Source organism: Ipomoea nil, unplaced genomic scaffold (assembly GCF_001879475.1).
Source record: "Ipomoea nil cultivar Tokyo-kokei standard unplaced genomic scaffold, Asagao_1.1 scaffold2705, whole genome shotgun sequence".
NCBI lineage: Eukaryota > Viridiplantae > Streptophyta > Magnoliopsida > Solanales > Convolvulaceae > Ipomoea > Ipomoea nil.
In genome coordinates this window covers 1,889,772-1,906,814 of record NW_017619133.1, presented here as the reverse complement: position 1 = coordinate 1,906,814, position 17,043 = coordinate 1,889,772, and the positions used below count along the sequence as shown (strand labels likewise).

The 17,043-nt window shown below is 39.1% G+C and overlaps 2 protein-coding genes across 2 annotated transcripts; both read left to right on the top strand.

Moving 5' to 3' along the window:
* Positions 1-12,984: 12,984 nt before the first annotated feature.
* On the top strand, positions 12,985-15,273 carry LOC109156293. Its single transcript, XM_019304143.1, has 2 exons — positions 12,985-13,590; positions 14,548-15,273. The coding sequence occupies exons 1-2, from the start codon at positions 12,985-12,987 to the stop codon at positions 15,271-15,273; spliced, it is 1,332 nt and encodes a 443-aa protein (XP_019159688.1).
* A 363-nt stretch (positions 15,274-15,636) lies between these two features.
* On the top strand, positions 15,637-16,104 carry LOC109156292 (uncharacterized mitochondrial protein AtMg00810-like). Its single transcript, XM_019304142.1, has one exon. The coding sequence runs from the start codon at positions 15,637-15,639 to the stop codon at positions 16,102-16,104; it is 468 nt and encodes a 155-aa protein (XP_019159687.1).
* The last annotated feature ends 939 nt before the right edge of the window (positions 16,105-17,043 follow it).

The following is a 17,043-nucleotide window of genomic DNA, read 5'->3' as shown; positions in this document are numbered from 1 at the left end:
ATATATATATATATATATATATATATGTATTGAGTATAAGTAATTTATATACATATGTTTTATAGTAAGGTGAATTAGTTTGGCTGGTAAGATAATTGAATTTTAATCTCATTTAATTTAATCAAAGGCCGGTGATCCAATCCTTCCCTTCACATTTTAGAATTCCTCAACTTTACTTCTTTGCTTTCGTTAGTAACAAACTCATCAAATGATCAAAACTCCAATGAATCTGTTAGTGATATGATGAGGAGATTTGCTATCATAAATAGCAGATACTCATAATTGAAAGAGGAGAATTCTCGACTATTGATCAGCCACAATGAGCTAAGGCGAGTTCGAATTGAGAACGTAAAGCTCATTGTAAAAGATCAGCTCGACAAGCAAATTCTATCTCTCAAAGAGCAGTGTGCAGAAAGAGAAAAGTGGGAGCAACATTTGCGTGACGTTCTTGGATCATTTAATAATTCGTCCAAGCTGATGGACCGAATGGTAAATGATTCAAAACCACCTTGGGAAAGAACCGGAATTGGTTATGACCTCGGCTCCTCTTCACATGTCACCTTAAACAAACCCACTAATGTTTACACCCGAGAAAGTTTTACATCTGCTTTTGTTCAAGGTCACACACAAATGTCTGAGCCAGTGACCGAAGTAAACAATGGTGAAATACCACAATCAACAAGCCAACCTAAGGGAACGGCTGTACAACGAATTGTGGAATGGAGAAATGAAAATTCCTTGAAAGGCAATTGATTGCTGTAATTTGGGGCGAACAAATAATACCCGGAGTATTCGGGTTGTCGAACCACAGAGAGGTGGTGTACTAATCACTAGCTACTAGGTTACTCATATGAAACTGGTCCGAACAAAACTTGAAGGTTGATTGATTGCATAAAATAACAAGCAGAATAAAATAAGTAGCAAGGTTTTGTAGACAATAGAGCAAAATAGGATTCTTGGGATCACAATGTTTAATCACCTAGTGCCAATTAACGTTTGTAATATTTGGTTTGGAATTAAGATTTGTATGGGAATGCAAGGTGGAACTGAATTACTCCCGTAATCTCTATTCCTAGTGAATTTCCACTCCCATGGCTTAAACACCCAATAAGATCAAAGATCAGCATTCAATTATTCCTAATTACCACAATCTCCCGATGAGCAATAATCTAGAATAAACTTCCCCTAATAAGTTCCCCTTTCCCAAGGACCAACCATTAGGTGCAATCGTGTGTGCCCTAATTTATGCCCCAACTCCCATTGGTGACATAAACATGACTGTGAAGCTAGTAATTTAGGCCTTTAACCACCAACAACAACATATTAAAACAAGATTGCAACACAAATCATAAAACCAAACATAAATATATTAAGAAATTAACGAACTAGGCACATAGGTTCATAGACAAATTCACCCAAAAATCCCTAAGGAATTTAGCCGAGCATGGCTAAATTATACATAGCAAATATGAATAAAGGATTACAAATCATCAGAAGAGTACAAGAATTAACCAAGTGATTCTCCCAAATCTCCCTGGCTTCCTCCTTGCTTCCAAAGACGACTTGAGCCTCTTGATTTCTCTCTTTCTTGTCTACAAAGAACTCTAAAAATCTCTTGGTGTGTTTTTTTAGGGTTGAGGAAGGAGGGATTTTATAGTAGGTATAAAGTTGAGACGAAATAGGAATCTGGTACAAAATTGGACTCAAATTGGACTCAAATATCTCGCGACTTCGTGCTGTGCCCGACGCGTCGAGCCAATTCTCCACGCGTCGAGACCTGCTGCGCCCGACGCGTCGAGACCTGCTGCGCCCGACGCGTCGAGCCAATTCTCCACGCGTCGAGACCTGCTGGTCTCGATCATAAACCTTTCTGGAAATTTTCGACGCGTCGAGCCTTTGGCTCGACGCGTCGAGTCCTCTGGGTCCCGAACTTGTCCAAAATTGCTCCAAACTCATCCTTGAACTTCCCTTGCTCATAGAATTGACCTACAATGGTTCAAAAATGCTAACAAACACCGTAAAACATTCAAAACAAGTGCGAACCATAATTAAATGATAATAGCAAGGAAAACATGTATTAAATAAGCAAAATGAAAGAGCTTAATTACTGTGATGATTCAAAATAACTATAAAAACAAGCAAAGATGTGATAACATCAGCAATCCTAGGCACAAAATTGCCAAATGGAATGGACCAAACAGAAATAGAGTTAATCTATATCAAAAGAAAGGTCAGCCTACAAGGAATGATCAATCAAGGACAAAACCAAATGTTAATCAAAGGCAAAACCGTCCTAAGAATCCTCCACTAGGAAATGGACATATCAGACATGCCGAGAGATCATTCAGAAGACCGAGGACAGGCAATGGATAGAGTGGACCAATCGAGGAAGATTGATTTGATTATCCCGAACCTCTGTCAAAAGCGCAATTTGACAAGATACATCTGCATAAACAAACAAATTATTCCAAGCAGTATCATAATCCTCCTGCTGATTATTTTCAAGAGCGATATAAGAACAAAACCTTTTCAAAAATCTTTTATGATTATCGTGTCTTTAACGGGTACAAGGGACCGAGAATGATCAATATTCTAGGTTTGCTTGGATCCCAAAGTTGACCTCTAACCCCGAAGGACCCGCAACCCAAGGGGTACCTAAGAATGCACAATCTTTCTTGCAGGATAAACAAGTCATATGGTATGTGGACAGTGGATGCTCAAGACATATGACTGGTGACAAAATGATTTTGAACAACTTTAAGGAAATTGATGGCCCAAAAGTGATATTTGGAGGAGAAACAAGTTGAAAAACTTGTGGGATAGGAGATGTTATCAGAAATGGCATAACAATTCAAAATGTCTCCTATGTAGAAGGATTGAAATTCAACCTGCTAAGCACAAGTCAGTTTTGCGACAAAGGATATAACGTCGAATTCTCTAAAGACAAATGCAATATCGTCAGCACGAGAGATGGCGAAGTTGTTCTCTCAGCAAAACGAAAGAAAAACATGTACGTTATCACTTGGAACTCTTTTAATGCTAACGTTTGTCTTGTAGCTAAAAGCAATGCAGATCTATGCTGGGAATGGCACAACAAGCTGAGTCATTTAAACATAAAGACCATCAACAAACTTGCAAAGAAAAATCTAGTAGAAGGTCTACCAAAGGCAACGTGCGTTAAAGACAAGATCTGTGAAGCGTGTCAAAAAGGAAAGCAAATAAAATCATCCTTCAAGTCCAAAGAGTCAGACGTAAACTCTCGACCATTAAGTTTGCTACATATGGACCTTTTCGGACCAGTTGACCCCGTAAGTCTCAATGGACGAAAATACACACTGGTTGTGGTAGATGATCACACGAAGTATACATGGGCACTATTCCTGAAGAAGAAAAACGAAACAGAAATTGTTCTACCTAATCTGCTGAGACAACTCCAAACAGAGAAGGAAATCAACATCATAAGGATTAGATCAGATCAGGGAACTAAATTTGTTAACAAAGTCATCAAGGATTTCTGTGGACAAAACGGCATATTTCATCAACTTTCGACAGCAAGAACACCACAACAAAATGGTGTTGCCGAAAGAAGAAACAAAACCTTGAAAGAAGCAGCACGAACGATGATAGCACACTCGGGACTGCCTAAACGTTTTTGGGCCGAAGCCATCAACACAGCTTGCTACACACAAAATCGATCCCTGATCAACAAAACTCACAATCTCACTCCATATGAATTGTGGAAAGGTAAGAAACCTGTTATTAGCTACTTTCATATCTTTAGTTGCAGGTGCTTTATTCATAGCAACGGGAAGACTCATCTAAGAGCCTTTGACGAAAGAGCTGATGAAGGATTATTTATGGGATATTCTTCGGTTAGTAAAGCATACAGAGTTCTCAATAAAAGAACAATGGTCATAGAAGAATCCATACACGTTAAATTTGATGATAAATCCAAGAAAATTCCTGTTGAGATGGACAAAACAATTGGTCAAGGCTCATCCTCTCGAGAAAATGTAATCATTGATGACGAAGATTCAGACTTCGAAGATCATCTTCCTCCCTTCACAAAATATCAACCGAAGTCTACGAATTCCGAATCCAGTGCTCAAAATGTTGAAGAAACACGAGTCACTAACACGAATGTTCAACCTACCTCAGAACCAATGATATACATTGACCTACCATATATTCCTGAAATGAATGATCAGCAGCAACAACCAACTTTTGAACCAAATCTAAGATAGCTGAGAGACCACCCTCCTGATGAAGTCATTGGAGATGTAAAAGAAAGAGTAAGAACGAGAGCTTCCTTGCACGAAAATATGATGGCCTGTTTTCTATCACAAATAGAACCAAAATCTATTGAAGAAGCACTAAGCGACCCATATTGGGTTATAGCCATGCAAGAGGAACTTCACCAATTTGAACGAAATAATGTATGGGAACTAGTTCCGAGACCTACACATCAAAATGTCATTGGAACTAAATGGGTGTTCAAGAACAAAATGAGTGAAGATGGTCTCATTGTTAGGAACAAAGCTCATCTTGTTGCTAAAGGCTACTGTCAAGAAAAAGGTATTGATTTTGATGAAACTTTCGCCCCTGTAGCCAGGCTTGAAGCGATACGAATGTTCCTTGCCTATGCAGCATTTAAGGATTTCAAAGTTTACCAGATATATGTCAAAAGTGCGTTCTTAAATGGTCTTCTTGAAGAAGAAGTATTTGTTGAACAACCCCCTGGTTTCGCGATTGATTGCGGACAAGAAAAAGTCTATCATATCAAAAAGGCCTTATATGGATTTAAAAAACTCCACGAGCTTGGTATGATACACTTTCGTATTTCCTTATCAATTGTGGTTTCACGAAAGGAACTGTTGATAAAACGCTCTTTCGGATCAAAGATAATGATCATGTGTTGCTAGTTCAAATCTATGTTGATGACATCATTTTTGGAAGTACAAATTTAGATTTATGTGAGAAATTCTCAAACCTTATGCAAGGAAAATTCGAAATGAGCATGATGGGAGAATTGAACTACATTCTTGGCTTGCAAGTTAAACAATGTCCGGAAGGGATATTCATTAATCAAGCAAAATATACAAAGGACTTAATTCACAAATTTGGAATTGATGGAAAGTCCTCAGTCAAAATCCCCATGAGTACATCATTAAGAATGGATGTTGATAACGAAGGGGAAGATGTTGATCAAAAGAACTTTCGTGGAATCATCGGATCTCTTCTTTACCTCACAGCCAGTAGGCCCGATATCTCTTTTGCCGTTGGTGTATGTGCACGATTTCAATCTAAACCGAAAGAAAGTCACCTAAGTGCTGCTAAAAAGATCTTAAGATACCTTAAGGGAACCCAGAGTGTAGGACTTTGGTACCCAAAAGGAAATTCTTTTGATCTTGTTGGCTATTCAGATGCTGATTTTGCTGGGTGTAGAATTGATCGCAAGAGTACCTCAGGAACCTGCCAGTTCTTAGGGGGAAGACTCGTGTCTTGGTTTAGCAAGATGCAAAATTCTATTGCAACTAGTACTGCTGAAGCCGAATACATTGTGGCTAGCAGTTGTTGTGCACAAATCCTATGGATGATTCACCAATTAAAAGATTATGGTGTAATAGCTCGAGAAGTGCAAATAAAGTGTGACAACACAAGTGCAATTGCAATTACGCACAATCCTGTATTGCACTCTCGCACAAAGCATATTGATATCAAGTATCACTTTATCCGTGATCATGTTGAAAGAAAGAACATATCTCTTGAGTATGTTAATACTGAGGATCAATTGGCAGATATTCTCACTAAACCATTATGTGAAAATAGATTTGCCACACTCCGACACGAAATTGGAATGATTGAGTTGACATAACTTGTTGGCGTGTTAATAAGATCGTGATCCAGATATTCCTGAAATGATTCCATAAAGTAGATCTCGAGAAGTTAAAAAGGAAGCATGTTATCTACTATAACACGCAAAAGCACATCCATTCGGGCTATAAAAGGACAAATGTATGGTTCTATGAGCTCATACTAACTACTTATTCTAATAAATTTTGTTTGAGTGATCCATGTTTACAGGTATGAGTACAAAACACGAAGAGAAGACAACAATCACAGAAAACAAGGAACGAGATGAAACCGAAATATTCTGTGATCCTCTCGTAAAGGAAGAAAATGAGGGTGCTCTGAACAAAGTGATAGCAAATTCGCAATACTTGCAAAACCTCCTTTGTGCGGTTGAATGCTTCCCGTGCGGATTTGCAGTGGATTAATGTGCGTGAGATTTGTACTCAATGTGCGTGAGTGTTGTGCTTAATGTGCCTGAGATTTGTACTTAATGTGCGTGAATGTGTAAAATGCAGCAGAAAATATTGATGTCAGCTTCTTCCCCATCCCTAGTAGCCATTTTCCCCTCCCTGATGATGATGATGCGGAGACGGGCTATGGTGGTTAAGAATTATGAGAATAATACAATAGAAATCCACACTTAGCTGCTGTGCAAATTTTACTGTGCATGCGTCATTTATATAAACATTCAACTGCACTGAAGGTAGCTGATAATCAAGAATCCATGGCCAAATTGAAGGAAGAAGTAACAAGAAGCTTGGGCGTTAATGTGCGTGAGTTTCTGTTCTGCTTCCTTCTGAGCTCGTAATTCTGAAATACTCACGCACATTAAGCACAAATCTCACGCACATTAAACACAATACTCAGGCACATTAAGTACAAAACTCTCGCATATTAACATGACGCACATTAAGTACAAATCTCAGGCACATTGAGTACAAATCTCACGCACATTAAGTATAAACCTCACGCACATCCGCACGGGAAGCCACAAATGCACCTGGTCCATTCCATATATATATATATATATATATATATATATATATATATATATATATATATATATATATATATATATATATATATATATATATATATATATAAGAGCGCTCATATGTGGTCATGTCATTAGGTGTGGCGGCGTGGTCATATCTGTGTCGTTGAATTAGTTTAATCTAATGGCAGTGGCTAATTCTAAGAATTTAACGCGTTTTGGTAAGTGGGGGTGTTATGGTAATTATAGTGGCAATTTATAGCGGCCGGTTTCCAGAATACACCAATAGTGTTGACAACATGCACCAATTGTGTAATAAAACACACCACAATGAAACACACCAATAGTGTATTCCCGAACACTGCATGGTGTATTTATTCATATCTAATGGCGCATTTTTGGTGATGCGTACCTAATTTGTGTATGTTTTTTGATGTGAATTTCATAACATGGATGGTGTATATTTGTATAACAGTTGGTGCGGCCGCACTGACCACACGGGAAGGCGTTACCGCACCTGAACTTGGCACCAATGGGAATCTACAAGAATAAGACTAATAATGCACCAATTACACAAATAAAACACATAACAACATGATTTCCCTTATTTCGATGCCCTATGACGAGTTTACCCTTGCAGTTCGCTGGGTAGGAGAGCGTGCGCGAAAATATTAGAAGAATCTTGATTAATGTGATTCATTGGATCTATCTAATCTAATGGCCTGTAATTGACCACATGACCACACCTAACAACATGGCTGCACTTGATCCCCCCCCCCCCCCCTCTCTCTCTCTCTCTATATATATATATATATATATATATATATATATATATATATATATATATATCAGTTGCAAAACCTATGTTGGATACAAAAGTATAAGTATGTAGCTTTACGTGTTGGTGTGGGGTTTACTTAGCATTACTCGCTAATGTTTTTAAAGAGTAAATACCGAAAATAGTCCATCGACTGTAGCTAAATTCACAAATTGGTCCTCAACTTTCAATTTCAACCAATTAAGTCCTTAACTTTGCAATTTTGACACGATTTTGTCTTCCATCTATTTGACCGTTTGCTGACCGTGATCGACGATCTCCAGAAGAATCTTCAGCTCTCGTCGGAGCACGTGAAGGCCTCTAGGATGACGTTTCACCGGTTCGGAAACACGTCGTCTTCTTCGCTCTGGTACAAACTCAACTACATTGAATCCAAATGGAGGATGAAGAAAGGCGACCGGATTTGGTAGATTGCTTTCGTTAGTGGATTCGAATGTAACAGTGCGGTTTAGAAATGCAACCGGAACCTTAAAAAATCGATGATGGACCATGAAATTACATATATATCCTCAAAAATCACAGTCAACAAACGGTCAAATAGACAGAGGACCAAATTTTGTTAAAATTACAAAGTTAAGGAGTTAATTGGTTGAAATTGAAAGTCGAGGACCAATTTGTGAATTTAGCTATAATCGAGGGACCATTTTTGGTATTTACTCGTTTTTAAAATATGTTTTCAGGTTTGGAGTAGATTATCCTTCGAGAGTGCGCTATCTAGTCTTGATGGAGTAGTCCTACCCTTGATTTTAAATAGATATTTTGATGAATTCTATAGTTGGTTTATGTTCAGCTTTGATGTAAGAACCTTATGGAATATGTTATGGTTTATAAATTTATGAGCTTAGTTTTCGCCTTACCACTTGGATTTAAAATGACTTAAGTGTGGCATAACACCTATATAGTTTGGTTTTGCTTCCGGCATTTTGAGTAATTCAGCAATTGAACTTTATTCCTTTTCTCTTTTTTTTTTATTCTATATATTTTGATATTAGAAATTGGGGGTGTTACAAGGTCTACCATATGCTCTAATATCATCTCTAAAATTAGATTAATTTTGATTACTACTACTAAGGACACAACTAATTTACCATATGCTCTAATATCATCTCTAAAATTAAATTAATTTTGATTACTACTACTAAGGACACAACTAATTTTAGCTAATATCTTTTTACAGACTGCTGATCGTTTGAATTTCCAAACAAGGGACTTTGACTATACGCAGCCTTCTTCATCTTTATCTTTGGCTCCAATTTTAGCTCTAAAACAAAATGCTCAATTTGGGATTCGATTACACAACTTCACATTAAAATAACGTCAAGTTAATGTCCAATGCTCCACCTGAACCTTTAATTACTATTTTAGAAAATAATTTACAAGTAATACTAGAGAGTTCTATTTTCCTAGGTAATACGTAAGATTTTTGGCTTGGCTTTGGCTTAGTAGATTATTTTTGAAGACTCAAAATTATAATTTGGCTCATCAAAACTATTACAATTATTCCTAACAGTTTGGTTTACAAAATTATTAGGTTTTATATATTTGTTAGTAAGTCGTTATATCGTAGATCGCGATGCACATGCACTGCAGTAAAAAACGGCGTCGTTTCTTTAAGTAAAGAAACGGTCCGCCATTACCGTTAACGGAGTCCGCATGTTTAGTGTATTAAAACGCCAACTGACAATATAGTACATCTAAACCGATACTGCCTCACGTATTATTTTTATATTATCAAATGAAACTGCAGTTATATCAAAATGATACTGTAGTTGTGGTGAAATGAAACTGTAGTGTATATAAAATGAAACTGAATAACATTTCACATATTTGAGTGTATATTGTACAATGAAGCTGTAATTATATCAAAATGATCATGTAGTTGTGTTTTAATAAAACTAGTGTATATAAAAGAAAATTAAATAACATTTTCACATATTTAAGTCTATAAATATCGAATGAAACTGTAGTTATATCGAAATGAAGTCGTAGTTGTGCTGAACTGAAACTGCAGTGTATACAAAATGAAACTGAATAACAGAGTTACTTTTTGCGAAAAGTTGCAGAATGGCGAAAAACAAATGTCGTTTCTTTTTACTTAACAAAACGACGTCGTTTTGATGCGCGATGCATAATCGATTATGCACTGCAGTGCACGATATAACTTGCCAGAAAATGTATATTGGGCTATATGAAAGTAAGATATATAGATTAGACCAAAAAAGGTTAGGCTTAAAATAGTTGGGTTATTTGGGCTCAAGATTAATTAACTGGCATATGAATTTAAAATAGATATAGGATTAGGAATTTAAAAATCATTTGGGTTTAGAAAAATTGATACGTATAAAAATGATATTGACAAGCTCATCTCAGATAGATTTTGGATAGCAAAATTATGGGCTATAAAATAGTTTATTTAAATTTATGTGCAAAATAATTGTTTTGATAGTATTCGGGCTAAAATGTTTCGGATTGAAAAATAAATTTTATTTTAAAAAAGATTTTATTAAAATAAGATGGTTTAAAATGTTGGGGTGTCACAGCGGTAGCATCCCATTTCCCTTTTGTTGGTAAAGGCTTCCGTGGGTGTTGATTTTGTTTAGATTTGGATTTGAGTTTGGAATTGGATTTACTATCGTACTGTGAAAAAAGTATTCGGTATTTTTAAGTATTTTGTGATTTTGAAAATGGGGTGTTATAGTTGGCCAATGGTCAAGCACGTTTCCAATCGGTCTCTTTATCATTAGGGCAACTCCAATAGGGGGTTCATTCCCTAATTTTGGTACAGTAAAATACCCTTGGATGACTTCTTAGCAAATGGGAAGATAAAATTGTTGCTGAATCTTTCTCCTGTAAATATAGAAATTTTGTCAGTTTTGTAGAAAAGAAAATGGCTGGGAGAGAGACGCGTGTTGGGCATAGGCCCCACCACTGTAAAAAAGAAAATGAAGGCTAGCTTTTAAATTATGATCGCCGTTGCATTTGCAACGGCCAACTTTTCTTTCTTTTTTTTTTTTTTTTTTTTTTTTTAAATTTGAATTTTTAATTTTTATCTTAACTTTTTAACTTTTTTGTTTAACTTCAGCTTCAGCTTCAGCTTCAGCTTCAGCTTCAGCTTCTTCCACATCATTTGAGACTCCGGAGTATCAGTAGATCTTGGTAGTGCTGAAGTGATACCATTGGTTTCGAACCCAAACCCTTCCAAATACAGGTGAATTTAGCCTGTTCACTTCTGGGACAAGGTTTGCATAAAATATATTGACAAATGTTGAAAGATATGCATTGACTCGAGTATCTGTGACTTATTTCAATAGATTGTTTCTTTCTAGTAGCGAGATAATATGGGATTAACTCTAGAATTTTTTCAGATCGACAATTCTTTCTCCTAAGATATGTCTGTTGCTTATAGACTACCACTTTTTTTTCGAAGTGACATGAACATGAGCATGTAAATTGGTTCAGAGGGTGGTTCAGTTGGTGTCTCTATTGTCCCAGTTTCAGTGGGGGGAGTGGAACAGATTATGACCTCGTTGTTCTCCTTCTGATGGTAGGGCTCTTAGGGAACACCTAGATTTTCTACACAAGGTTGGTTTGCACATCAGGGTCTGCCATCTTATCTTTTCCCTTCCATTGTGTTGCAGCAGCCTATACTTCTGATGGATTAGAGAGTCTCTTCAGCAATTCCTGCAATTTTAGATTGTCATGTACTATGGGTCTCTACAAGATCATCCATTTCAAAATCCAGAGACTATATAATAGGTTGTATAATAGATGGTTCGTGAGTTGGAGATAATGGAGGCAGTTCCAGTGTCAGAGTGAACTCAATTTGGGTTAATTCAGTGTCAGGGGCAGGGGTTTGCACAGAGGCTTTAGGTAGAGAGATTTTAATGGTGTTGGATAACTATCCTGTTTGGAGAAAACTGTCTAGAACTGAGGTGGCCGTTAGGACACGCCGCCGGCCAGTCGTCGACCAGCTAATGGCGGGTGGTTAATGCTGCCACTCCGAAAATATAGGAACGAAAAGATATTGTAGCGCTTTAGTAAAAAAGTGATGGCATGGCTTGGTGGGTTGGGGTTTGCTTGCCACACAAGAGGTCCTAAGTTCCAACTTCTTGTATAGTTGGATGTAGGTCTTTTCAAGTTCTTCATATAGAAACAGAATGAATGATGCATTTCACCAATAGACAAAAGAGGCTTAAATAGCCAAGAACACAACAAAACCACCTAAGTCTATGAGTTGTTAACAAAATTATTCTATTCCTACAATCAAGGAGGAACTCAAAATTGTTCTGTTCCTACAATCAAGGAGGAACTCAAAATTATTCTATTCCTACAATCAGGGAGGAACTCAAAATTATTCTATTCCTACAATCAAGGAGGAACTCAAAATTATTCTATTCCTACAATCAAGGAGGAACTAGTCAGGTGTCTCTGATGGATCCACCATCTTGCGGGGGCGTAAGAAGGCATAATGTAGGAATAGAATAAGTCTGTTAACAACTCATAGACTTAGGTGGTTCTGTTGTGTTCTTGGCTATTTATGATTCTTTTGTCTATTGGTGAAATGCATCTTTCATTCTGTTTCTATATGGTATCCAGAGTCATACTCTAGTGAGAATAAATCATTAATTTTTTTTCTCCATGGCTTCTTCCTCAGACACCCATATCAAAAACTAAATGCTCCCACCAATTTTCCCATCTGATTAACATCTTCCAACTTCCAAGTTTGGAGAAGGCAAGTTCAAGCTTCTCTCATTGGTTTGGGGTTGCTAGGCTATATTGACGGCTCAACCCGACTCCTACTCAGTTTTCTGATACGGCTCAGAAAGAAATCAACCCTGCCTACACCATATGGTTTAGACAAGATCAAACCATTCTAAATGCCATTTTAGGGAGCTGTTCCGACACGATTCAACCAGTGATCTCGTCGGCGGTATCCTCGGCAGCCGCATGGGCCCAGTTGACGGGTAACTTCACCAGTTCCTCACCATCTCGCATCGTATCGCTCAAAACTAAGCTGGCTTCCAATCCCCAAAATGGTCGCCCCGTTGAAGAGTATGTTGATGAAATGTTCACCATTGCTGAATCGTTGGCGCTTGCTCAACATCCAATTAGTGAACAAGACTTGGTGGTTCATATTCTCACTCACTTAAATGAGGAATATGATCATGGTGTTCCTGCCCTGCGTGTGCTGCCGGAACCCATTCCCTTCTCCGAATTGAAGGACGTGCTTGTCGAATTTGAAAGCCAACAATGAAAGAAGGATGCTGCGAGACAGTCTCTAGTTGCTACGGTAAATGTAATGCAGAAGCAATATGGTTTTCCAAATTCTGGCCAGAACACCCCTAAACCAAATCGATGCAACGATGGGCAGTCTTCTCACTCCCGGATTTTCAACCAACAACGTCGGAATATCGTGTGTAAGTTCTGTAATCTTATGGGTCATGAGACCCGTGAATGTCGTAAACTACAACGCTTTCTACGAGATAATAATGTCTCCCTAGAAGCGAGGTTTGGCACAAAACCACTGGTGAATACCACCATGGCTCCTATTGTGTCCCATTTTGCTGCTCATCATCAACAACCTTGGTTATTTGATTCCGGTGCATCCCATCACACCACTTCAGACCCATCAATACTTCACTCCGTTACTGAATACGGCGGGCCGGACGAGATTCATCTAGGTGATGGTACGTCCCTGTCAATATCTCATACTGGTCAAACCACCCTCCCTGCGTCTAACCATGATTTATCTTTGTCTAGTGTTCTCTGTGTTCCCCAATTACAAAGAAACCTTGTGTCTGTTTCTAAACTTTGCAAATCTAACAACGTTTCTGTTAAATTTTTTGATACGTATTTTTGTGTGAAGGATCGATCCACGGGGGCGCTACTTCAACGATGGAAGAACGTACATGATGTGTACAGTGCTAATGTGCTCAAAAGGATCGATACACGGGGGCGCACTTTCATTTCCACCACGAATAAATGCGGCTATCAAGTCTTCTCTCACAAGTTCGCATCACACTCTAGGCCACCCATCCAATAAAACACTTGCTAATGTGCTCAAATGTGTCAATATTTCCCTCCGGCCTAACTCTGATTCAATTGTAAGTCTTGCCTAAGCAACAAAAGTCACAAGTTGCCATTTTATAATAATTCCATGACCAGCACAAGACCGCTTGAATTAGTGTACTCTGATGTTTAGTGTACTACTCAAAAGTCGGTCGATGAGTTTAATTATTATGTGATCTTTGTGGATCATTTTACAAAATATATCTGGTTATTCCCTCTAGTAAAAAAATCTGATGTGTATTCCGTGTTTTGTCACTTTAAGAATCTGGTTGAAAATAAATTCAAATTCAAGATTGTCACTCTATTCTCAGACAATGGAGGAGAGTTTATAAAATTAAAACCGCTGTTAAACTCTTGTGGTATATCTCACTTTACTAGTCCCCCGCATACTCCCGAACACAATAGAGCGTCCGAGAGTCGGCATCGACACATTGTCGATACAGGATTAACCTTGTTACATCATGCGTCTATGCCGTTAGAGTTTTGGTCACATGCGTTTCAAACAGCAGCATATCTTATTAATCGTCTACCTACCCCTATATTAAATGGTTCAACTCCTCTGCGTGCGTTGTTTGGTATAATGCCAAATTACGCTAAACTAAAACCCTTTGGGTGCTTGTGTTTCCCTTGGTTACGGCCCTATACCAGTTCAAAGATACAACCCCGATCCAAACCGTGTGTATTTTTGGGCTACTCCACTACTCAATCTGCCTTTAAATGTCTAGATAGTAGCATAGGTCGAGTTTATTTGTCCCGTCATGTTCGTTTTGTATCTAGTGGGTTTCCTATTCAGGCACTGACACGGACACGTAATTCTCCAGCAGAAGTGGTCGCGTCACAAAATAAACAGGTTATTCCGTATCATATTTATGACTCCTCCACATATTCACATACTGCTTCATTAACGCCTACATCATCTGCCTCATTTAGCTCCTCCAATCAAATACCTCCAACTGCCACCAACTCTGCAAAAGCCACGCACCTTCCTCATGCAGTAGAGGATTCCACGGCTTCGCATGCTGTCTCTCTCCAGCCACAAGGTCTTTCGGCGCCATTGGCTTCTCCTCTCCAGCCGGCGACGGAAATCGCGACGTCACACTCCACTTCCCAAACACCTGCTGTCCCCGTCTCTCACACTACATCTCCAGTGTGTCCAGGACGTTCGTCACCAAGTTTCCCTTCCCAGCCAACTACTGCTCCGACGCAAGCAGCTACTTCCCAGCCGGCTGCTTCTTCGGCGCAAGGTATTATCTCCCAATCAGCATCTTTTATGGCTACTATAGACCAAATTGATGAGGTTCCAGTAACTAGGAAGTCACAACGCCAACGCAAACCCAATCAGAAATATTATAATTCAATGTTCATTAATCTCACGTCTACACATACGTTAACTCCTCTGTTGGAGCCGACTACTGTGAGCCAAGCGCAACGATCGCCCTATTGGCGCAATGCAATGAGTGAAGAGTTTCAGGCGTTACTCAGAAATGATACGTGGGAGCTCGTTCCCCCCAGGGTCTGAACCTCCGATTGGGTGTAAATGGGTGTTCCGTATTAAACGCAAACCGGATGGGAGTATTGATCGGTATAAAGCTAGATTAGTAGCGAAAGGGTATTTACAGGAACATGGCAAAGACTATTTTGACACTTTCAATTCAGTCCAGTTGCTAAACCCGCAACGATACGGATTGTGTTATCTATTGCGTTGGCACGTAATTGGGCGTTACGACAACTGGACATGAATAATGCGTTCTTGCATGGAACGCTTACGGAACAGGTGTATATGAAACAACCGTCGGGGTTCTGTGATCCGCTACGACCGAATCATGTGTGTCGTTTGAAAAAGGCCATTTATGGCCTTAAATAGGCTCCATGGGTCTGGTATATGGCGTTATCGTCATTTTTGGTTTCTTTTAGATTTAGGAAATCTCGGGCAGATTATTCGCTCTTTATCTATCAATCTGATGACATTATGGCATATTTTATGGTGTATGTAGATGATATAATACTGACAGGGAATTCACCCGGGTTCTTGAGACAATTTATTGAATCCTTGGCAGCCCGCTTTTCTCTTAAGGATCTCGGCCCTTTGCGCCATTTTCTTGGTATTGAGCTAGTTCCCACTCCCGTGGGTATCTTTCTCTCTCAAGCTCAGTATATTACGGACATTCTTAAAGAATTTCACATGCAGGATGCTAAACCTATTTCTACCCCAGGGTCCGCTACTGAGCTACATAGTGATGATGGTTCGGGATTGGCAGATGGCGGTCTGTATCGCCGTGTTGTGGGTCTTTTGCAATACCTCTCTATCACTAGACCGGATGTACGCTTCATTGTCAACCGTCTGTCGTAGTTCTTGAATGCCCCAACCTCGGTCCACTAGCAAGGGGTGAAACGTGTGCTCCGCTATCTCAAGGATACTGTGTGTCATGGTCTGTTTTTGAGTCGCGGGTCGAGTCTGAGTCTCACCGCCTTTTCGGATGCAAGTTGGGTTGGAATCCATAATGGGGGCAGTCAACGACAGGGTATGCTGTATACTTGGGTGCTAACCTTATTTCCTGGCGTTCGGTGCATCAGAAAGCTGTTGCGCGGTCGTCTACCGAAGCTGAATATCGGGCCCTGGCGAATGTGGCCGTTGAGGTCGTTTGGTTGCAGAACTTGTTGCTTGATCTGGGTATCCGGCTCTTTGCTACGCCGATGTTATATTGTTACAACATGGGGGCGACTTATGTATGCAAAAACCTTGTGTATCATTCCCGGATGAAGCACCTCGCTTTGGATTTTTTCTTTGTTCGTGACCTTGTTGACAATGGGGCACTATGTGTTCGCTACATCCGCACACAAGATAAAATTGCTGATGTGCTTACCAAGTCCTTACCACGCCGTTCTTATGAAGGTTTTCGCGCCAAGCTGGGTATCTCTGATGGATCTACCATCTTGCGGGGGTGTAAGAAGGCATAATGTGATTAGCTTGTGATATAGACTAGTTCCTCCTTGATTGTAGGAATAGAATAAGTTTGTTAACAACTCATAGACTTAGGTGGTTCTGTTGTGTTCTTGGCTATTTAAGCCTTTTTTGTCTATTGGAGAAATGCATCATTCATTCTGTTTCTATATGAAGAACTTGAAAAGACCTACATCCAACTATACAAGAAGTTGGAACACAGGACCTCTTGTGTGGCAAGCAAACCCCAACCCACCAAGTCATGCCATCACTTGTTTACTAAGGCGCTACAATATCTATTTATTCATATATTTTCGGAGTGGCAGCATTAACCACCCGCCATTGGTT